Genomic DNA, 22,160 nt, shown 5'->3' on the forward strand with positions numbered 1-22,160 from the left:
CCAGTCAGCACTTTTGGCGGGGCACGTGACCGGCGCAGCTGCTCCCCGCGGGCGCGCGGCCGCCGATTCGCCAGGCTGGGGGGCGCTGGGCGCCGGGGCCGCGGCAGGCTGCGGCACCGACCGCCGGGGAAACGGAACGGGCGTAGGCCCCCCGCTCCTGCCACCCGTCCCGCTGCCTCCCGCGGCCTCCTGCACTGTTCCCGGAGCGGGGGAGTGCGGAATCTGCCGCGCGGAACCCGCCGAGACGTACGCGCCCTGGGCGGCTGGTGCGGGCAAAGATGGCGTCGGTGTGGGATGAGTCTGAGGTGAGGCGCAGCGGCCGCAGCCCGTCGTGGGGGACAGTAGGGCCGGGGGCGGCGGGGCCGGGGCGGGGGACACCGAAGCCGGGTACTGGGGACAGTGGGTCCGGAGCGGAGGACAGCGGGGCTGGGGCGAGGCGCGGGCCGGCTGGGCCAGCGTGACGCCGCCGTTGTGCCCTGTAGGATGGCGTCGGCGAGGAGGTGCTGAAGATGTCCACGGAGGAGATCGTGCAGCGCACGCGGCTCCTCGACAGCGAGATCAAGGTACGGCCAAGGGCTGGGGAGCGGGGCCGGGCCGGGCCAGGCCTTCTGCCTGCGGTGGGGCCGCCCCTTGGGGGCCCTGCGCGGCTGGCGCTCGGGGTTGGGGGTGAGTGGCTTAGGGCCATGGGGGCAGACACGAGAGTAGTGAAAACTTAAAGATGTCGTTAACTAGATGGGGAAGGGTAGGCTGAGGCCTCGAAGGTAGGAAAGAGCGAGGAATCGAAGCTGAGGGCATGGCTATTCTACAGAGCCCTGGATGCTTTAACTAAAGGTACGCAGATCCATGCATCTCTTATAGGCACAGGGGAGGGGAAGTGTCTTCCATGGCCTGAGTCAGGTACTGCATAGTTACGGTTGAAAGGGGCTTGAAAAGATCTCTAGTCCAGTTTCTTGATCAAAGCAGATACAGACATAACCCAGGCTGCTCAGAGATTTATGCAGTTGACTCTTGAGTGTCTCTTAAGACAGAGATTGCACCACATCTCTGGCACATCTAATGCTATTCTGTGCCACTGCTTGACTGTGAGGATAAATATTTGCTTTACATACAGCCTGACATTCTCTTGTCCGTTGTCTCGCTTTCCCACCGTGCACTGGTATGAAGCATCTGCTTCTGTTTTCTGTTCCCAGTATCTCTTCTGTAGCCAAACAGGCTCACTTCTCTCAGTTACTTCTTACAGGGCCTGTACTCCAGCACCCTGGCCATCTTGGTGGCCCTGCATTGAACTTAGTCCAGTTTAGCAATGCCTTTGCTCTGTAGTGGGACCCAAAATTGGACAGAGTGCTGAAGATAGGATCTCACAAATGTTGAGTAATGGAAGCTGATTAGTTTATCTACTATTGATTGCACTCCTGTCAGTACAGCCTGGGTTGCTGTTTGCCACCCTTGCATATTGCTGGATCCTGTTTGTGGAGACCCCCAGGTCTGATTTTCTGATGTACTTTTTACACCTTAAGGGCAACAAAGATAAATGTGTGTCTCGCTTTTAAACTGTAGAGTGCAATAAGGAGTAGAAGCAGCCTTCTGTGTTTCATAGTGAGAGCAGCACAACTGAGCAGTGTGTTGACAATGAACTTTCAAATCTTTCCCAGACAGTGGGGTTTAAAAAATGTTCCAATTTTCTTTTAACATAACGGATTCTTTATTGATTAATGTGAATCACGTCACAGTTTTAAACAAGTAGTTTTTTAGGAAAGGGCATATGTTTTCCATTAAACAGAACCGTGTATGTCAGTTCAGATGTGACCAGTTGTCTTTGACACCATTTTTTGCTACAGTTGCTTCAGTGAGGATTACAAACTGTGTGCCTGACGAGGAATGGGAGGAGAATGTATGTGGGTGTCAGACAGGGAGTACTGAGAAATACCTGTACTGGGTGCCTTAGTCTTGGTTATAAATGTATTAACTGTCAGATTGCAAGTACAGAACTTTTCTTGTAGCTGTTTTTCCTTAGTAGGGCTGTGGATTCACAGGATTGTTTGGGTTGGAAGGGACCTTTACAGATCATCTAGTCCAGCCTTCTTGCAGTGAGTAGGAACATCTTCAACTAGGTCATTTTTTTCAGAGCCCAGTCCAACCTGATGTGAAATGTGTCCAAGGATGGGGCTTCCATCACCTCTCTGGGCAGCCTGAGCCAGTGTCTCATCACCCTCAGTGTAAAAAGTTTCTTCCTTCTGTCTAGTCTGAATCTCCCCTCTTCTAGTTTAAACCCATCACCCTCTGTCCTGTCACAGCAGGCCCTGCTAAAAAGTCTATCCCCAGCTTTCTTATTATCTCCCTGAAGTACTGAAAAGCCACAAGAAGGTCTCCCCACAACCTTCTCTGGGATGAACCTCCCAGCTCTCTCAGCCTGGCCTCACAGCAGATGTGCTCCAGGCCTTGGATCATCTTTGTGGCCCTGCTCTGGACTCACTTCTCCTTAAGCTGGGGGACCCAAAGCTGAACTCAGTTCTCCAGGTGTGGTTTCATGAAAGTGGAGTTCAGGAGGAGAATCCCTTCCCCTCCACCTCCTGCTCACTCTGTTGGGGATGCAGCCCAGGAGGCAGTTGGCTTCTGGACTACAAGTGCACATTGTTTTTCACCCACCAGCACCTCCAAGTTCATCCCTGCAGAGCTGCTCTCCAGTGTTTCACTCCCAGCCTGTATTGATACTGAGTATTGCTCTGACCTAGGTACAGGACCTTACATGTGGTCTTGTTGAACCTTATAAGGTTCACGAGCTCATTTCTCCAGCTTGTCCAGATCCAGAATGGATCTTGTCCTTCAGTTGTGTCAGCTGCACCTCACAGCTTGGTGTCATCTGCAGATATGTTGAGGGTGCACTTTGACAGCAGGACAGTAGTAAAAGCCTCAGAAAACTTAAAATATATAAAGATGTAGGAATTTGAGTTGTCTGTCAGGCTACTGATGTATGTTTGGTTTCTTTGCTTTGCTTCCTATGGAAAAGTTTTCCATCTTTTTGAAGCCCAGGCTAGTGTTACCTGAACCATAAATTACTTCTCATACTCAGATTTAAAAAAAAAGGTTCCAAGGGGGTATGAAATGGTGTGCTAGTTTGAAGCAGGCTGGAATGTTTTGGTGAGAAGGACTAGATTACAGGCTGTGAAAGGAAAACAGTGGCGATGTCTACTTCACTCACAGCCTTGCTGAGATATATGGGAACAGGAAATAAAAACATTTGATAACCACTCTCACACTCGCCATCACTCTCGCTGGGGCTGCTGCCTCAGCTGCATCTCTCTACCACACCCTCCATTTTGGGCTAGCCCACTTTGCTTCTTAACCTCTTGGCCGAACCTCCATTCTTCCTTGGTACTGGGGTAAGGTTGAGAGGGGTAGGGGGAAGGTGAAGGGGTGGTTGAGAGCCCCTCCTGAGGACTCAGCTTTCTGGGAGGGGAGTTGTGTTTCTGTATTACCTTTTACCTTGTATATTTCTGTATAGACTATAAATATCTGCTTGTATATTGTGCCAGATGTAAATAAGAAGCTTCATTTATTTCCAGAGCTGGCTGAGTCTAGTCTGGGTGATTTCTAAAGTGTGGGGGGGCAGGGAGCACCCAAACCATCACAAATGGCCTTGTCATTGTGGAGACAGTTAGGTAGTGAGGTAGGTTGTTCTATTGTGTCATATCTGTCCTTTTAAGTTTTCAGGATTCAGTTGTGCAAAGCCCCAGGCAACTTAGTGAGAGCCCACAGCTGACCCTGCTTGAAGCAGGACGTGCAAGCTTTTGGCCTGAATTGCCCTATATGAGTTCCCCTGTTTTTGAGAGGACCTGACTGTATTTGTGGGGCACAAGTGCTGGATACTACTCCATGTTTAATGTTCTACTTTTAAGTAGAACAGAAAATAGTTTTCCCCCACTTAGGTAGTTGATGTGTTTGGCTTGCATGTGTTGTTTGTCTAGAGAACAGCTTTCCAGGAATGGCACCTCTCTTTGTTCCACTGTGCATTTCTGTGCTGCTAGTCTCACTGCACCCAGTAGACACAAGGTCCACTTGCCCATTGCCTGTGCATACCTTCAGTCACCTTGTTTCTGAACTTTCAGTTTAGGGTTTTCTGGGTGTCTGTTCTCATGCTGTTGCATGTCACTGCTTCAGTGTTCCATCATACAGTTCTTTAAGCCGAGTGAAACATAACTGACAGAATTATGTATGGGTGTGTGTAGGTGGGTGCCTGTGCGTGTCTGGCTGGTTACCTGTGGAGCTCTATGTGTGGAGCTCAAAGCAGGAGCTGCCTTACCTAGGTCTTACTGTTGTCTGAGTGGTAGCGTAGCCCTTTGAGCTGAGATGATCCAGTGAAAGAACTCCTTAGGGGTATTGATTAATTAGAAAGAACAGACCGTGTAGCTTTGAGTCCTAAAAAACTTTTGCTAAGTTTCTGTGTCTTCCTCTTTATTTTAGGTTTCCCTTTATACCCATTGTTTTTGTTACTGCTTTCCTTTTGGAATGATGTGTGAATTTTGCCTTCTCTTCTAATGTTACTGCTTTCCTTTTGCTGCATACTGATTCTAGATCATGAAGAGTGAAGTACTGAGAGTCACCCATGAGCTTCAGGCCATGAAAGATAAGATCAAGGAGAACAGTGAGAAGATCAAAGTGAACAAAACCCTGCCCTACCTTGTCTCCAACGTTATCGAGGTGAGAGTGCTGCACACAGTAAGTGTTGGACAGAGAAGGGCAATTAGAGATGTGGCCTGTTCTCAAACTGCTAATGCTTCTGGACCCAGGTCTTTCAGGTCCTGTTGGCTTTATGACCTGGAGGTGCATGTCACTTGCCCATTTCTTGTCTTCTTTAGGTGTTGGCTCTGCTCACCTGTAGATAGGATAGCTGTTGGAGGGTGACAGGGCCTCCCTTGGCATAGGCTTGGGCATGTGATATTTGGTACCTGCACTCTCAGTTGTGGCACAGCCAGTGGAAAGCAGTGGCTCTCTTACTGTGTTGCATTTTTCTTGTAACTCAGTCTTTGATAGGCCTGGAAATGCTGATAGCTTTCTTCTTCTTAAAAATGAGTTGATTTTGTGCTAGGGTTTTGAAACTTGATGAACTTAAGATTTGATGTGAGCTGCTGTCACAGGAGGGGAAATTGGTGCTGTTAGCTGCTGCTTTGTTCTGAGCTGCATGATGTCTTCTGTGTGCTGTTGTGTGAGGCTTCATGAAGCGAGGAAGAAATTTTGGTTTTATAGGAGGGCTTTAATGCTTCCAGGACTTTGCTGCTGCTGGATGGTGGCAAGTTTTATTTCTCTTACTGTGTGCAATTTAGAGGTGTTCACCCTAGGGTCATCCTGCTAGCCTGATTATATTGTCATGAAATCCCTCACTCTGGTTTTCAGCTGTTAGATGTTGACCCCAATGACCAGGAGGAGGATGGTGCAAACATTGACCTGGATTCCCAGAGAAAGGGCAAGTGTGCTGTGATCAAGACCTCTACACGCCAGGTGAGACCCACATGCCCAGCCATGTGTGAGGAATGCAGAAGAGGACCTTATCCTCAAACATCTGAGCTTCGCTGACTTGCATTTACTTCTCACAGACATATTTCCTTCCTGTTATTGGGTTGGTTGATGCTGAGAAGTTGAAGCCTGGAGACCTAGTGGTGAGTGATGTTGCCATGACTGTTGGATATGATGTTGGCTAGAAAATTGCTGTGTCTTGTCCTTTAGAAATGAGACATAGATATGTCCTGATTTCTCCCAATATCCTTTCTATACTAAAATTGTAATAAGCTATTACAGGTTCAGTCATATTTATAGTATAGAAAAGTACCACATTGTGGAGGATGTTTTTCATACTTAGCTGCACTTTCAGCACATGATTTTATCAGCATACACTTCCCAAACCCACACATCTGTGTAGTAAGCTAACTGGGCCCTGATTTCAAATGTGCTGGCTTAGCTGTATTGTGCATTATGCTGAGCTGTAGTGGGTTGATGAGTGCCAGTGTCAGAGCAGAGTTAGTCCTGTGTCCTCGAGGTCTAATGAATCGCCTGCAACTGCATGTTCATTAATTGCTATTAAAAGCACTTGTGTTTACAGGGAGTGAACAAAGACTCTTACCTGATCCTGGAGACTCTACCTACTGAGTATGATTCACGGGTGAAGGCAATGGAGGTGGACGAGAGACCCACAGAGCAGTACAGTGACATTGGAGGGCTGGACAAACAGATTCAAGAGGTAATACTTTGTTTAGCAGTGTGGCCAAAGAGAGCACGCTCTGAACTTCAACTCAGAGCAGGCAGCATGGAGCTATGGAGGGTTATGGGTTTTTGAATTGATGTTTCCCCTTTGCTGCAGCTCGTGGAGGCCATTGTCCTGCCAATGAATCACAAGGAAAAGTTTGAGAACTTGGGTATACAGCCACCCAAAGGCGTCCTTATGTATGGCCCTCCAGGAACAGGGAAGACACTGTTAGCTCGAGCTTGTGCTGCCCAGACCAAGGTAAGAGGAAACTCTGAAAACTTTGTGCTGTTATAGGAACTGGAAAAGAAGAGGAGCAGCTCCAAGGGAAGAGAGGTCCCACAGACTAGTGTTAAAAAGGCTGGGATGTTCTTATCTGTTTTAATTAAGGGCTTGATTTAATTAAGGGCTTCTGGTACTTGGAATGGACCCTGCTGAGAATCGAGGCATAGGATTCTCTTTCACTTCTCAGGCTACCTTCCTGAAGCTCGCAGGTCCACAGCTCGTGCAGATGTTTATTGGTGATGGAGCTAAGCTGGTACGTGACGCTTTCGCTCTAGCCAAGGAAAAGGCTCCTTCCATCATTTTTATTGATGAACTGGATGCCATCGGCACTAAAAGGTGAGGCATAGGCCCTGCTGTGATGCACTTGGGAGCCCCCTTTGCCTGTGCACATGAGGGAAGTCTGCCCTAAGCACAGGCTGTTCAGAAACTGAGTGTAAAGCCCATCACAGATGGCAGTTGCTGCAAGCCTTGGCCTTGTAAGCAAGGGTCACAAGCCTTTGGATCTATCTGCTTTTATATAGCAGGAGACTGGCTGGAGGGCCTTGGCCATGGAGTGTGACCTGCAGTCACTGTCATGTGATTAAACCTATAGGGTACAGGGTGGTCAAGTTCATACTGATGATCTTGCTTGTTACCCTTTCAGGTTTGACAGTGAGAAGGCTGGTGATCGGGAGGTGCAAAGAACCATGCTGGAGCTGCTTAATCAATTGGATGGTTTCCAGCCCAACACACAAGTCAAGGTTGGGGGTAGCTGAGTGGCCTGAGGTCCAGGGTGCCCTAGCATGGGATGGAAAACAGTGCCCAAGGAAGAAGCCTGGTGGCCCCTTGGGGAGGAGAGGTCTGTTCTTCAGGTGCCTCAGACCAATAACCCCACTTTTATTTAGGTGATTGCTGCAACCAACCGTGTCGATATCTTGGACCCAGCTTTGCTCCGCTCTGGACGATTAGATCGCAAGATAGAGTTCCCAATGCCCAATGAGGAGGCCAGAGCCAGAATTATGCAGATCCATTCCCGCAAAATGAATGTCAGGTATGGCAGAGGTGTGGCCTTCTGGGGTCACTGATGATGGCACCTCGGGGCTGTGGAGGGGTAGCACTCTGTTGTGGAGGTTTTACAGAAGCTCCATACTGTGCTTTTCCTATTGGTGCATGCTCTCAGACTTTTTCCCACCTTCCTGCTCATACCTCAGCCCTGATGTGAACTATGAGGAGCTGGCTCGCTGCACAGATGACTTCAACGGGGCACAGTGCAAGGCCGTGTGTGTAGAGGCGGTGAGTATCCTTGACAATGGCCTGTGCCATGTGAACACCAGCACCAAGTCTTTGCTTTGAACTAACATGGTGCTCACACACGCCCTCTTTTTAAATACAATCTCCTTGGGCAGGGGATGATCGCCCTCCGTCGTGGAGCTGCAGAGCTCACCCATGAGGATTACATGGAAGGAATTCTGGAGGTTCAAGCCAAGAAAAAAGCCAATTTGCAGTACTATGCCTGACCTCTGCCTAGTCAAGGAGATTGCTGTGGTAGAGGACAGGACTAGACAGGACTGTATGGCTTACTTTGCCTGGAGAAAAATAAAGTGGTGTTTTTTTTTTTTTTCCCCTAAACCCAAATTTGTGATGTTTTGGGGCTGTTGCCCTTCCTGGGTGGTTCTACATCTGCAAAAGGAAGGCAAAAGCCTCCTCTTCACAGTACCCATTGGCTGTCTTTGGAGCTTCCTGCTAGAACTGGATTAAATCCTGCTCTGCCACTGCTGGATGAGGACCACCAAACCATACTGCAGTAAGCATACTTCGAATTGGTGCATTGCAGCCAGGGAGCACCCCTGGTTGCTGGTGCAGCCAGTGAAAGTCTGTACAGTTTTGTTACAGTCGGGAAGTGTTGGAACCAACTCATTTTGTCGGGAGAGGTGAGCACTATTCACATGTAAGGGAAGTTTTAACTGTCATTTAAACTCACCTTTGGGAGGTTTGCCACCACTGCTGGTAGGTGTGTGAGCTCTCTGGTCCATCAGTCTGGTAATCAGAAAGAATTCAGGGTTCCACCTCATTGAGCAAGTCTTTCAGTGCTTTTAATGCCAGTTGAGAATTACAGCTTCCATTTAAAAATTACACTTGTCATAAATACACTGACTTTAGCATTATCTTACATGCCACTGTATTGTATTTTAAATACAATGTAAACATCTCCAAATGCTGGCCATCTCATCTGTACCTGTGCAGTTTTTGGACACGGGAGCAGAGCAGGGATGTGGGGCAAGAAATAGATGAGAGAAAGAAAAATGCACGCCAGAGTACTTTGGCTGATGTTCCTGAGTAAGCCCCTAGTACTCACGCTGTTCCAAGGTCCTTCCTGCTCCTGGTGAGGGAGCTTATTCTGTCAGAGTGCACATGTGCTTGGCACACTCTGCTCAGGGGGCATCTGACATTAGAAAGGGTGAAGCAAGCAGAGGCCACATGTTCCTGAGGAAAACAGACTGCAGGCTTTTTTAGATGTTGATGTTGGAAAGGGCTGTACATCTGCTTTTTCAGCAGTACAGCTGTCTGAGTTGGGAGAGGGTTGCTCATCTCCTTTCACAGAACAGAGTGGTGCTCACAGGTGAGTTGGTCCTGGCAGCTCAAACTGTACGCTGGCCTCCAGTGGACCAGTTACAAGCTGCATGTGGCATACGTCTCCCTGTTAAGGGTATGTTGGGTAGCCAGATGGATAATATTACCTGTGTGAGAAGCTGAGGAAAATGTCCCACTCCTAACACCACTAAGTTTTGTTAGAGCCTTGCTGCTCAGTTACAGCCATCTCCTTTTGGTAACAGTTTTAGTAGTGAGTAAATAGCTGATACCATGGCATTGGACTAGCACAATTTTCTGATTTAAAGGAAGTAATACTAGAAATGGGCTAATTCTTTGGCCTGAACCTCAGCTTAGATCAAGGTTCCTTTGGGAAATGATGGCCTGAGCCAGTACTAGACACATCTGTTGCAAAAGTGTTCAAGCCAACCTCACATAGCTCCTTGCTCTAATTTGGGTCTGAATTCCACAGACCTGCAGCAATAGAGTTGGTGCGTAAACATCCCTTACAACTGGACAATAACAGGACCATGGAGGTACAGTTCAAAAAACAGCACAAAAAATGACACAGCCTTGGACTTAATCCCTTGTAAACAGAAGAAAAACAAAAGAACTGTCCCCCTTAAACCACCAATGAGCAAGTTGCCAATAATTCAAACCTGGAGTTACTTGCAATGTCTGTGTCCACGCCTGGAGGCTGTAGCAGCATCCCATGGGCTGGTGTTTCCACAGCAGTGGCACTGCTTTTTGCCAGCTGCCACCCAGCCTCTGCCTGCTGTTAACCCACCGCTCTGCCCAGGCTGCGCTTTTCAGAGTCTCTCCTTGCACCTGCCGAGGTCACACGGCCCCGTTCTCTTGTCTGGGTTTTTGTACAGATGCCCGAGAAGTGTTGAGAGATGGGGCCAGTGTGCAGAGGAACCCAGCCAGCAGGGTGAGGCCTAGGCCTCCCCAGGCACAGAACATGGACCAGCCATAGCCATGACTGATGTCTTCTGGCAGCCCATAGACGTAGCGAGGGTAGCGAGACAACTCAAAATTGATCCCAGCTACACATGTGCAGAGTGAGATGATGCAGCATGTACCTGCAGGAGAAAAGCAAGAGGGTTCTACATTGCCCTCAGGTTAATTTTTTTCCTAGGTAGTTTCATCAATTTTCAAAATCAATAATTACCTTTCTATTCCTTCCCTCTCTCTCCAGTCCTACCTGTCACTCTTCTTACAAGGCAGGATAAAATAAAGCACAAGCTTAACCCCATCCTTTCAGTGGGGTGGTTTCCTGTATAGTGGTATCAAAAAAGTCCTTGAGAAGGCTTGCTTATGGCAAGGAAAGATACACACACACACCCCCAAAGTGGCACCAAACCAGTGGCACAATGATGTATTTAATTTGACATAGATGCTGTTGTACTATCAAAGGTGTTGACTGCAGCCACTGTAGATGCTGACACAAGGCTTCCAGGGTAACAATTCTGCCTTTTAAAGCAGAACCACATTGTTCGGACTTGTAAGTTGGCTGTTTTCTGCTTGCAGTTTAGAAATCTCCATTCTTGGCACGTCTCTAGCTCACCCTTTCAGTGCATTTGCTGCTACTATGTCCCTTTCAAATAAAGGCAAAACACTACCTATTCTGAGCTGAACAATCAAAGTTGAGAATGACCCTTGATCATGCAGAAAGTCTGCTCCTAGCCAGAAGGAAAAGATGTTAACACCCCTGACATGCACTGAACCCTTGTCCTTACCACTTGACCACTGTTTGGACTTCTTTGGGTAACAATGATGTGAGCATCTCAGAGCAGCAGAAAGGTGCTCTGCATTGATTTTATTTGCTAAAACACCCTATGGAAAACTGAACTGAGCTGTCTGACAGGAGCCACAGGCTCCACACACTAGGAGGCACAAGAACAAGTGCTCACTGTACACGTGGTCCTTGTGGCTACATACCAGCTCTCCAGAGTGAAAGGCTCCTGTATATATAGCAATGTCTACTCAAACACTCAGGCAAGCACAGGTCCTCCTCAGTGCTAGAAGTGGTGCTTTGTGCTGTAGTGATGGTTTGCTGCACTAAAGAACCACTTGTGTGTTTGCTGTGGGCTAGAGCACCTCCCAGCCAGGATTGCTGATTGTGACTTCAGTAGAAAGGTTCTCACCTCCCATTAGAAAGAGCAGCCCAGCCACATACTGCATGAGCTCCTGCTGTTTGCAGCAGCCCAGCACGCCAATGATCCACCCAAACAGGATGATGGAGACTGCCATGCCAATGAAGCCAGCAGTCATCCTCCGCAGATCTGAGGAAAAGGGAGAGAAGCAAGAAAGAAGATAGGAAGATGATGGCACTGAGCCTGGATAGCCAGGGAGAGTCCAAACAGATTTAGATGTACTAGTTCTAAAGCTTATACTTCACTCACAGAGCCCTCCTGAACAGTCATCTCTGTGGGAGGGACTTGGGCATAAGGCAGCTAGTGGGCCAGGAGCTAGTTAACAGGAGGCTGGAAAGACAGATAATCTTCAAAGGAGGTGGTTGCCAGGGAGCTGCACCAGGTTACTGGTGTGCACATAGGAAAATGCAAGATATCTACAGACTATGCAGTGATGCAGTAACCTTTGCTGTAAGCCAGCTATGAATTGCCTGTCCCTGGGTCTAGAATATGATTACACTTTGCGATGCTGCACACACACCTGCATTCCTTAATTCCCCACTCACGTGCTTCCAAACCTCAAGTACCCTTCCAGTTATACTGGCACCTGCTTGTCCTTCCTCACCAACATATTGTCCTCAAAGCCTGGTGGCAGCCAGCTGATTTGCAAGACCTTCCTTGGCATCACACAAAGGTATTCAGTACTGCAGCCTTGCACACTGTCTTGTGCTACTTACGGAGTGCATGCCACTCATCCTGACGGATGGTGTTCGTGATGTTGATAGGTAAGTTGCGAGGCAGTGAGCTGGAGGTGTAGTGGTACTTCACAGCTGTGCAGCGCTGAATAACTCCTGTAAAAGAGACACCTGTGTGAAACAGCATGAAACCCTGCATCCACTCACCCAGCACAGCTCACCAGGGGTAGTCTTAGTTCACAGAATCAGTCAAGGTTAGAAGAGACCACAAGGATCATCTAGTTCCGACTCCCCTGCCACGGGCAGGGACATCTCACGCTAGATCACACTATCAACAGCCTCATCCAGCCTGGCCTTAAACACCTCCAGAGATGGGGCTTCAACCACCTCCCTGGGAAACCCATTCCTGGGTGTCACCACCCTCATGGTGAAGAACTTCTTCCTAACATTCAGTCTGAATCTACCCCTTTCTAGCTTTGTTCCATTCCCCCTAGTTCTAACACTACCTGACATCCTAAAAAGTCCCTCCCCAGCTTTCTTGTAGGCTCCCTTAAGATACTGCAAGGCCACAATAAGGTCACCTCAGTGCCACCTCTCCAGACTGAACAGCCCCAACTCCCTCATTCTCTCCTCACAGGAGGGGTGCTCCAGCCCTCTGATCATCCTCATGGCCCTTTTCTGGACATGTTCCAACACATCCCTATCCCTCTTGTAATAGAGGCTCCAGAACTGGATGCAGTACTCCAGGTGGGGTCTCACCACTGCAGAGCAGAGGGAAAGGATCACTTCCTTCGACCTGCTGGCCACACTTCTCTTGATGCAGCCCAGGCTCTGGTTGGCTTTCTGGGCTACAAGAGCACACTGATAGCTCATATTGAGCTTCTCGTCTACCAGCACACTCAAGTCCCTCTCCTCAGGACTGCTCTCAAGCTAGTTCAGTAACAGAGCAAATCAAATGTGACAAAAAATGAGCTTTGGGGATTAGGAGCCTTACTATGAAGAAACACCAGCAAAGAGGGAGCAAGGTGATGACCTAGGTAGGCTCCAAGAAAGAACAGCTGAAGGCAAACAGCAACATCAGTCACCAAAACCATCTCCAGACACTTCCTAGAAGAACTGGCACAACCTCTTTGAGATGGCTAAGGAGATAAGAACGTGGCTGAGTACCAGTGGGACCGCTTTGTCTCTAAGAAGCTGAATTGATTTGAAAATTCTGCATGATTGCTAGGCAAAAAGGATGAATGCACTTCAGCAGTCACTGCTGCTTGCTTTCCTTTCAACAAAAAATAGTACTCAAGTAAGATTGTTCCCACTGCAGCTAAGTGTGCCTCAGGTGCCAAGGTGAACTTGCATACATGCTCCTCTTTAAAGAGGGTTTTTAGTTTAGAAACCAACTAGTAACAGAGGAATACTACAGGGGTAGATGGAAAGCAAGGTGCCTTGTCTTCCCTGTCATAAGTAAAGATGAGGCCAGGGGAGAAGATAACAGTGAGATGGAAGAAAACAGCCAGAAAGCTAAGAGCCAAACAGTACAAAAAGTTCCTCTTGAAACATAGGGTCATTACCATTATTTCATTGCTAGGGCAGAAGAACCACTCACAATCAGATGGCCAGTGAGCTAATTAAGCTAGTGAATAGTCCCTAGTAGGGAGCTGCAGAGTCAGTGATCAGCTTTGCAAAAGCCACTAGAAAATCTATGAGAAGAAATGGGCTTTGCATGGTTCCCACAGCAATGGGAAGCATAATGATGTTCACAGGGACTGTATTGAGCTGGTTCTGCAAGGGTATTCAAAGAGGAAGCCTGTGCCTTACTAGATCAAGATCTGCACATAAGAGGCCAAATCAGTTCCAGCCACCAGGCCACATTAACAAAACAGTGATATTTATTCCTGAGTGGAACAAGCAGGCAGGTAAAGAACAGGTTCCAAAAGACAGAAACTCAAAGCTAGAGTTCCAAAAGCCTCTGAGGGCTTTTTCAAGTGGGCCCCCATTCTTGACTTTGTCTCCCTTGCTGCAGCTCCCCACTGCTCGCCCAACAGCACAGGTGATGGTAGAATACGCAAAGCAGCTGCCCTTTGCCTCCCCCTGCAGAGAGGGCTCCTTCTCTCCATTACTTCAGAACAGGTGTGTAGGACTGCCTGAGCAAAATGATTAGAGAGAGACATGCCCAGAACAGAGGATGCTAGTTCATTTGCAAAAGCTCTGCAAAGAACTCCATTAAGAACTTAGGCCATAAACCATCAGATTCACCTCTGACTGTTAAGTGAATTCAACTTCAATACCTGACAGAATCTACACGTGTTGCAGAGAAACATGCCTGTGGCACAAACTAATGACATCAGATTTTAGATTACAATGCACCAGATTCATTAAAAGTAAGTTCTATGTGCTTGCATATTCTGATTATAAACATACTCTATATGAAACACACATTTGTTTGAGAGCAAGGATTACTGCTCTTATAGTTCATGAAAAAAACATCAAAGACTAGAGATGTACATCCCTTATGATCAAAGCTATGGCCTCCTCAGCTAAAATGTCATTGAGAAGATCTTTGCTCTGTATTACAGAACCACAGAAGTCATCCATCTGGAAAAGATCTCAAAGATCATCCAAAGATCATCCTTTGACACAGTTGTCCCTAAGCACCATGTCCTCATGCTGCTTAAACACCTCCAGGGATGGCAACTCCACCACTGTCGTGGTGAGACCATTCCAATGTTTGACAACCCTCTCCGTGAAGAAATATTTCCTAGCTTCCAGCCTGAACCTTCCCTGGCACAGCTTGAAACCATTTCCTCTGGTCCTGTTGCTTGACATCAAGGAGAAGAGGTTGGCCCCCTCCTCACTCCAAACTCCTTTCAGGTAGTTGTAGACAGCAATGAAGTTTCCCCTCAGCCTTCTCTTCTGTAGACTTAACACCCCCATCTCCCTCAACACAGAGGAGTTTACATGTTGATTAAAAGCAAAACCTCTCCACCTTTATACACAAATCTGGTTCCTTAGAAGCTTCCAAATATATATACATAAAATTATATTAAAACAGCAAGCTTGCAAAACAAAGAGCTTAGAGGTCAGTGAATTTCAGGGTTTTCGCCCAGTGCTGACCAACCATGGGCATGGTGATAGCCTTTGAGATCCCCATCACAAGTTATTTTTTCAGTAATGCCTATTTCTCTGAGAGCACAGCTGGACCTGTGCTGGTGTGAGTCACCAAAGGCACAAGAGACACTGCTTTCTGAGGGTCTGCTAGAAAAGCTGAAACAGGTAAGCAAGAGTCAGGCAATCAGGAAGCAGAGAGGGTGATTTCTCACCTGAATAGACATTTTCTCTTAGAAAATTATACTCAACAGTCAGAATTTGCATCTGCAGTCAGTAGTTTATGTTCCCCATTTTCTGAGTGAATCTGTAAGTCAGAGATATGACATACTAATACAGCCAGGTACTCCATGGGACTGTATTTAAGAGTAATAGAACACTTTGTACCCCAAGCACTCCAGAATAAACAAACAAAGCAAACAAACAACAAAGTGCAGATTTCCATTCTCAAAGTTACAGTGAAGTAAAAGGTATTCCAAAGATATTTCAGCAAGTCCTTTGTCCTAAGGCCTTACACACTTTAAATCACAGTCTGCTCTGCATTTCCAAAACTAACAAAGTGATTTTCACTTTTGTTTACGAGACAGCCAGAAGAGTGCCATAAGAAAACTTGTCAAAACTAAAAGTCTTGCCATCAGGTAAGGGCTGTAATAGAACGAAGCCATGTGGTGAACAAGCCACTGAGCATCTGCAACACACAGCTAAGGTAAGAATACAAAAGGGGCAAGTACACATGTCACAGCACACATACAAGGGGGAAAAAATATCACACCCAGCCTTACCCTAACACTTCTTTGGCTATTAACACTACATTGCACTGCATGTGTAATTATCTTGATTAAAAAATAAACATGAGACAATGAACTACATCTAGTACTGTCACCCTGACACCTTAACAGCCAAGCTACATGCCTGTGCCTTCCCACATCCAACACTGTATCACACCTTGCCCTCAATGTGTATTTTTTAACCCCTCAAGCTTGCAACTACAGACCAGTTCCCCCTCCCATATTCTCTCACAACCCTTGGGACACTACCTGTGAGTGTCCCTGTATGAGTCATTTCTTATAGCTGGGAAAGATCAGAGGACACTGGCTAAAAGGAATTTCTGGATCTCCAGATACTGAGGTATAGTCTCCTTATCCATGGGCTTCCAGACACCTGTAAACCCAGAACCAGGCTTGTTGTGATCCTGCTGTAATCCTGGGCTCAGCACACCCAGACTTTCTCACAGCTTAGTTTTCCATTCTCTCTGCCTTTGAAACATGTGGGGTTTCTTCTCCACACTGCCTATGTTTCAGTATGATGAGAAGGAAATGGAGTCGTTCCCATTTTGAGTTCTGCTGCCTGGCCTGGTCCTTTCTTAGAGCAGTTTGAATCTCACATATCTGGGATGCATCTTCTCTCTCCTACCATGATTGAGGGCAGAGAACATCTGAGGGCAGTTACCAATGAACTACCATGTGAGGTCTGGCTCTCCCCTCCCTCATGCCCAGGACCAAATGATCACTGAAGTAGTATTTCTCCCCAGGATTGTCAAGAACATCATAGCTATGGGATCCCACCCAAAGGCCACCAGATCTGGTAAATCAGCCTTCCTTTAAGACAAGATGATAAATCTTCTAGAGCATAGTTACAGGCAGACAACACTTAACAATGGCCATGAAACACCAAACACTGAGTGTATTAAACACGCCACTAGAAGAGATGCTCTACAGATCTCAAGTCATTTCTGTAACACTTCCAATTCATTACTAGCTGGAAAGGACAGAGTATAGACACCAGGCCTGAGCTGTCATGTCTCAAGGACCTCATTACTGCCACAAACCATTGTGTTCTTCTGCTTAAGTATCTGATCATTCTCCCCACTTTCTTAACTACATCATGGTACTAAAAAGTAATTTCTGCTCAGTATTCATACCAGTCCTACTCCAGAATCTTTGCAGTCTTGAAAAGAAGGAAATCCCCCAGTTTATGAACAGTGACAAATCTTTTTATTTTAATTCCTTCCATTTACTGGTGTTAAAATGCAAGTTATCTAATGCAGCCTATCAGAATAGATCTTTCCTAATTAAATGTTTTTTTACTGTCACTGCTTTGCAGCAACATATTTTTCGTATTAATAGGAAAGGCAACTGAAGAGTCTATCATCAGTCCCTGGAGGGCCTCACTGCCTGTGGCTGTTGTGGCAGCATCAGCTATGCAGTGTGCAATCCCCACAGGGTAGGCTCTATGAGACAACGTTCAGTGCTTACTGAGTTCCTCGAGCACATGCGAATCCTGTTTCCCCACCAAGTCTTTCAGTGTCTCAGCTGCTATCTTTTACTGACTGCTAACTTCCATTTCTTCATAAGGTTTGCACATTGTTTCCTCTTTTCCCTTCTTAATTTTGTTTTTTAAAATTAAGCTGTTTTTTCCACAGTTCCAAAACAGTGATTTTGCATTTTAAGAACAATACCACACATCATTGCCCTCTTACATATCAACATTTCTCACTTCTCTGTTTTGCACTGCTGTCCTGGCTTTGTTGGGACAGAATCCCAGGCCAGTCATGGGCTGCAGGCCATTAGCAGTTCTGAGTCTGGCAGCACAGCTGACTTGAGTTGGCTACAGGTGTACCCTATCAGCATCACAGTCCTCAACAGCAAAAGAAGGAAGAGGAGGTGGTTGAGGAGGTTCCCTAGAAGAAAGCTCCCCTCTCCACAGCAAACTTCCCCCTCTACACTGAGTGTGAGGCTGATGGAATACACCTGTAGCCAACACAAGTCAGCTGTGCTGCCAGACTCAGGACTGCTAATGTCCTGCAGCCCATGGCTGGCCTGGGATTCTGTGCCAGCAAAGCCAGGACAACCACAAATTTTTATTCCTTTTTTTCCCCCTAGAATTATCTAAATGAATGTACTTACTGGATGTAGTAACTGATTCAGAATTAGAGAGAAAGGAAAGAAACTCTGTTCCAGAGGTAGTAGAAAAATGGACAGTATAAACCCAAACCAAAATTATCACAAGACCTTCACAAAACAAGATAAAATTTACTCATCTGCCACTAAAAGCCTATAAAAATTATCTAGTTTAAGGAATATTAAGAACAGAAGGAGGCATCACATATAACCAAAGAGTTAGCTGTAAACTCACTGCAAATTGAGAAGGAAGACTTCCAGAGGAGCACAGTAGAGCTCTTTGGCTCACATCAGGGAATGTTATACATCTGTTTTTTTTGGTAAGTGCCAGATCTAGTATTGTGCTTGAGAAAACTGCTCAGCCACAGTCACACCTGACCATCACATCTGTCAGAAGAGAGAGGCTGCTAGTTAAAGCAGGTCAGAGGAAAGAAGAGAATCAGATTTACTTAAACATCTGTCTCTACAAAAACTATTATTAATAAATTGCCTCTATAAAATACAGTGTAAGTCTTTACAGTAGTAACTGCAGATCAAATAGGCAAAGAATATGATGGATGGAAGCTAGGCTTGTAGGCAAAGGCAAGGTCTTTTATTCTAACAGCTCAAGAGGAGAATTAAAGCCTTCTGGATTTAGAGTCCCTCCAGTTTTACACAGCAGACCCTGAGGAAGATTATTCACTACCCTGCATGCATAACACAGACTTCAGCCTCTCTGCCTGACCATTGTACTATTGTGAAAATACCCCAGAAAAAGTATTGAAGACCAAGCTAGTATTCTTACTCTCCCCTTCTCCCAACCTTTGCTGATCTCAGTGGCAGCTGAAAATATTTGGCTTGATGTGAAACAAACAAAAGAACCCCCACCCAGACAAATATTTTACATGACAGGTGTAATCAATAGAAACAAATTAATGAGCTGCCTTTTAGTGAAATGAGATCCATACAGAACTAAAAAATAAAATGCATAAAATGGATCCCAGGAGATTTAAATAAAGAAGCTAATTACACAGCACTAGAGTTTCTAAAAGTAGGAGTCACTGCTGTGCATTGGCACCAATGGACAAAGATGAGCTAAGCTTCACCGTGCCAGTCTATCCATCTTCTACTGTGCAGGACTGGCGTCACAGTTGGAAGCCACACTGAGGAGCTGCTCCCACTTTCTTAAGATAGCATTTCCATTTTATGCTTCAGTGAAAGCACTTCTCCCAACTCCTACTCTCCCTGTGCTAATATGTACCTGCTGGAACAGTAAGTCCCATTATTTATTATTAACCATAAATGCCACTTCTTATTCTAAGCGTATTTTGTATGCCAGTTATTTTGACTTCCTGGGTCAGACCACTACATTATTTGTGTCACCTAGTCCAGGAATTTTATTCCTGCTTTATGAACCGTTTGGCTTTATACCATTCACCACAATAGCAGAAGGTCTACAGCTTTCTCTCCTGACATCCTTGGAGCGCTGAGTGACACCTGCCACCAAGAAGGCCTGAAATCCACTGCAGCAAATACTCCCCTATGCCAGGACAACAGGTCTTTTCCCCTTGATGCAAATCTCACAGCGCTATAAACAACACTGTACGTTTCACGGCCCTCAATTAACACGAAGGCATCAAGCTTAGGAGAATGCCCACTGACACCTTGCTCGAGTGGCGGGCCCTGCACTGGGCCACCAAAGCAGCTCTCCGCAGACGCGGTCCCACCCAGCACTGCAGTGTTTTAGGCAGACCGAGAGGTGCGCAGGACGGGGTCAGGGCCACGTTCGCCGCTCCTCTTCCGCCAGCGACCCCACGGAGGCCGTGCGGAGCTGCACCCGCGCCCTCCTGCCGTCCCGTTCATGCCGCCGTCCTGCCCGCAGACCCGAGGCCCTGCCGGCACTACGCTCAGCACCGAGGACAGCGGCGAGTCCCTCCGCAGGGCCGGGACCAGGCTCGCACCCCCCCGCCGCAGCCTTACCTTTCCGGATGAGCTCCTCGCTGTCTGGCTCGTAGCCCGCCCGGTGGCAGCGCCTCCAAAGCCCCGAAACGGTGGAGTTGAAGCGACGGCCGCAATGCGAGTCCAGAGCAGCGGCGGCGGCGGCGGCCGGGGCGGGCGCTGGGGGCCGTCCAGGCAGTAGGGCCCGCGGGGGCCGAGCGCGGAGCGGCAGGTGCGAACTAGGCGCCGACATAGAGCCGGGTGGGTCACTGCGTTTGTGGCCGAAGCCGCGGCAGCGTTCGCGGTGGCGCCGCGCGTCCGTCTCGTACCAGGAGTCAGTACCGATGGCCACGGCCAGGAGGGCGAGGGCGGCGGCAGCCAGGAGAAGACCGGAGCCGCTCAACGCTTGAGCCGCGGCCGCCATCTTACCGCGCCGGGGGCGGCAGGGGCGGGCGCTTCCCCTGCAGCCCAGCTGGGGGCCTCCGCCCGCCGCGCCGCCCCCGGAAGGGAAACGGGGGCTGAGACCAAGATGGGTCGCGCACAGGTGCAGCCCTCAGGGCACCCTAGCCCCAGTCTCAAAGGGGCCGCTCACCGCCTCCCCTGGCAGCTGGCGAGGGCTCGGCCCGGCTGCCTGCTGCGCGGCACCAGCCCCCTCACGGGCCGCGCGCGGGGCAGCGCCCGCGCTAACGGCCGCCAACGGCTCGGCCGCGCGCCGGCGGGAGTCCGCCTCTAGCGCCGAGGCGCAGCGAAGTGCCCGGCGGCGGCAGCGAACAGGGGCTCCTCTGCTGCCGAGGCCCCTCCAGCGCGGGGCCTGCCCGCCCGGAGGGCAGGAGTCCGCCTTGCTACCGCCGAGATGCTGCACGCTCAAGCACATTTTATGCAATGCAAACCCCAGTACCAGCAGCATTTGTTTGCATTTCGATTACCATTTCTCTCAGCTCTTCATTATCAGCTAATGGAAAGTACAGCCTGAAGAGCTGAAAAACGTCAATCTATTTTATGCACTGCAATGCAGCCTAAATCCAAGCCATTAGTTAAATGCAACATTTCCAAGGGCACAAAATCCCTTTTGATCCTGCTAGTGCTTTGGGACTCGTTCCCCCACCTGCAGCACTACCAGGCTCCAAAGCCAGTTGTTAGGGCACTGTCCTTTCAGTTATGACCTTCAGATGCAGTGATCTAGTGCTAGAGCAAATCTAAATTACGAATTTAATGTCTAGTTTTAAAATTCCTCGTTTTTGTTTGTTAAAAGCAGCTACTTTTTTTCCCCAGAGACAAATAATCAACTGCAGGAGATTCAGCTGGTTCTTCTCTCCCTCTGCCCCCTTGTCACTTGCTCCTTTGGCCACACCAAGCACAACCTAAATATCCTCCCCAGCACTTTGCCTGGTGGAAAGGTACAGCAGCCACACATAAAGCTTGTTTTAACCACATTTTGGTGTGATCCTCTTCAACGCTTCACACTGGACAGATGGGACTACCATCCATGCAGCTGCACATTAGTGCCTTCAAGGCAGACAAATTGAAGGGGCTGCTGTCAAAGTAATTTTCTTACACATACCAGCTAAATTAAGTCTTCCACATCAAGAATGAAAAATTATTTTCAAATACAATCACTGCTGTAGATAACAGGGAAAATAATTCAATTTTAACAGTCCTTTCCTGTAAAGATCCAAATAATCAGTTTCCTAAATCTGCAATCCTATTATGTCACCCTACTCTCTGCATCAGTTCTTCAGGCTATAATTTCAGATGACGGGATTCAGAAAGCCCTTCACCTTGCAAAGTTCTCATGTCTGAGACTCTTTACAATTGTTCTCCCCTAAGCTACTGCAGTTGTGTCAGAGCCACTCTTTGTGGAATTGTCTACCAGGCAGCTAATGAATTACTTATTTTTTCATTATTTCTGAGAAGGGAAAAGGGAGAGGGAGCAAGGAAGCTTACAGCACAGTCCCACAGGCAGGGGTACCAGCACAGCTGAAGTGCACTGTAGCATAGCCAGATTCCAAAATGTAGACTGCTGGCAAAGGCTCCAGTCCATGAAATCATGTCTTTGCTCACCTATCCACTTAAAATCTTCTCCCAGCTCACGGATTACAGCTTTCCTTCTTAAAAGAAGACTTCTGGTAAGAACAACCAAGAGCTGTGTACCACCATTCCATATCTATAGGCTGAAAATCTTTTAAATGAAGAGTACAATAAGGTATACTTTGAACCCATGTTTTTAAGAGTAGCAAAAATAGTTTAGTCCTTTCTGAGCAATTCCTACCTGCATGGCTTTGTCCCACATGGTAAGTAACCAGCTTAGTGCTGAGACCAGATGGGC

At 47.6% G+C, this 22,160-nt stretch overlaps 2 protein-coding genes across 4 annotated transcripts; one reads left to right on the forward strand and one right to left on the reverse strand.

Annotated features, from left to right (window-relative positions):
- The first annotated feature begins 120 nt into the window (after positions 1-120).
- On the forward strand, positions 121-8,714 carry PSMC3 (proteasome 26S subunit, ATPase 3). Of its 2 annotated transcripts, none has more exons than XR_010302554.1 (12): positions 121-305; positions 483-563; positions 4,573-4,698; positions 5,392-5,496; positions 5,592-5,654; positions 6,095-6,232; positions 6,353-6,496; positions 6,708-6,856; positions 7,164-7,260; positions 7,405-7,550; positions 7,680-7,792; positions 7,906-7,923. XR_010302554.1 is itself a non-coding variant. In XM_064144692.1 (12 exons), the coding sequence occupies exons 1-12, from the start codon at positions 279-281 to the stop codon at positions 8,014-8,016; spliced, it is 1,269 nt and encodes a 422-aa protein (XP_064000762.1). In that variant the 5' UTR covers positions 121-278; the 3' UTR covers positions 8,017-8,714. The 2 variants fall into 2 exon arrangements, 1 of the variants encoding a protein (XP_064000762.1); XM_064144692.1 differs by having other exon boundaries at positions 7,711-7,792; positions 7,906-8,714.
- On the reverse strand, positions 8,571-20,460 carry LOC135176095 (transmembrane protein 178B-like). 2 transcript variants are annotated; one of them, XM_064144740.1, is made up of 4 exons: positions 19,877-20,423; positions 11,961-12,074; positions 11,236-11,373; positions 8,571-10,170 (listed from the first exon to the last, which is right to left on the reverse strand). In XM_064144740.1, the coding sequence occupies exons 1-4, from the start codon at positions 20,256-20,258 to the stop codon at positions 9,926-9,928; spliced, it is 879 nt and encodes a 292-aa protein (XP_064000810.1). In that variant the 5' UTR covers positions 20,259-20,423; the 3' UTR covers positions 8,571-9,925. The 2 variants fall into 2 exon arrangements, with proteins under 2 accessions (XP_064000810.1, XP_064000818.1); XM_064144748.1 differs by lacking the exon at positions 11,236-11,373 and having other exon boundaries at positions 19,877-20,460.
- Between the last annotated feature and the right edge of the window lie 1,700 nt (positions 20,461-22,160).

This window comes from Pogoniulus pusillus, chromosome 1 (assembly GCF_015220805.1).
Source record: "Pogoniulus pusillus isolate bPogPus1 chromosome 1, bPogPus1.pri, whole genome shotgun sequence".
Lineage (NCBI taxonomy): Eukaryota > Metazoa > Chordata > Aves > Piciformes > Lybiidae > Pogoniulus > Pogoniulus pusillus.

Excerpts from the sequence above, each read along its gene's own strand:
- PSMC3 (XM_064144692.1), top strand. The coding sequence starts at position 279 with ATGGCGTCGGTGTGGGATGAGTCTGAG. Across the intron at positions 4,699-5,391 it reads TTGTCTCCAACGTTATCGAG|CTGTTAGATGTTGACCCCAA; the intron begins GTGAGAGTGCTG and ends TCTGGTTTTCAG. Across the intron at positions 7,551-7,710 it reads TCCCGCAAAATGAATGTCAG|CCCTGATGTGAACTATGAGG; the intron begins GTATGGCAGAGG and ends CTCATACCTCAG.
- LOC135176095 (XM_064144740.1), bottom strand. The coding sequence starts at position 20,258 with ATGGCGGCCGCGGCTCAAGCGTTGAGCGGCTCCGGTCTTCTCCTGGCT. Across the intron at positions 11,374-11,960 it reads GGATGAGTGGCATGCACTCC|ATCTGCGGAGGATGACTGCT; the intron begins GTAAGTAGCACA and ends CCTTTTCCTCAG. Across the intron at positions 10,171-11,235 it reads GCTGCTCTTTCTAATGGGAG|GTACATGCTGCATCATCTCA; the intron begins GTGAGAACCTTT and ends TTTCTCCTGCAG.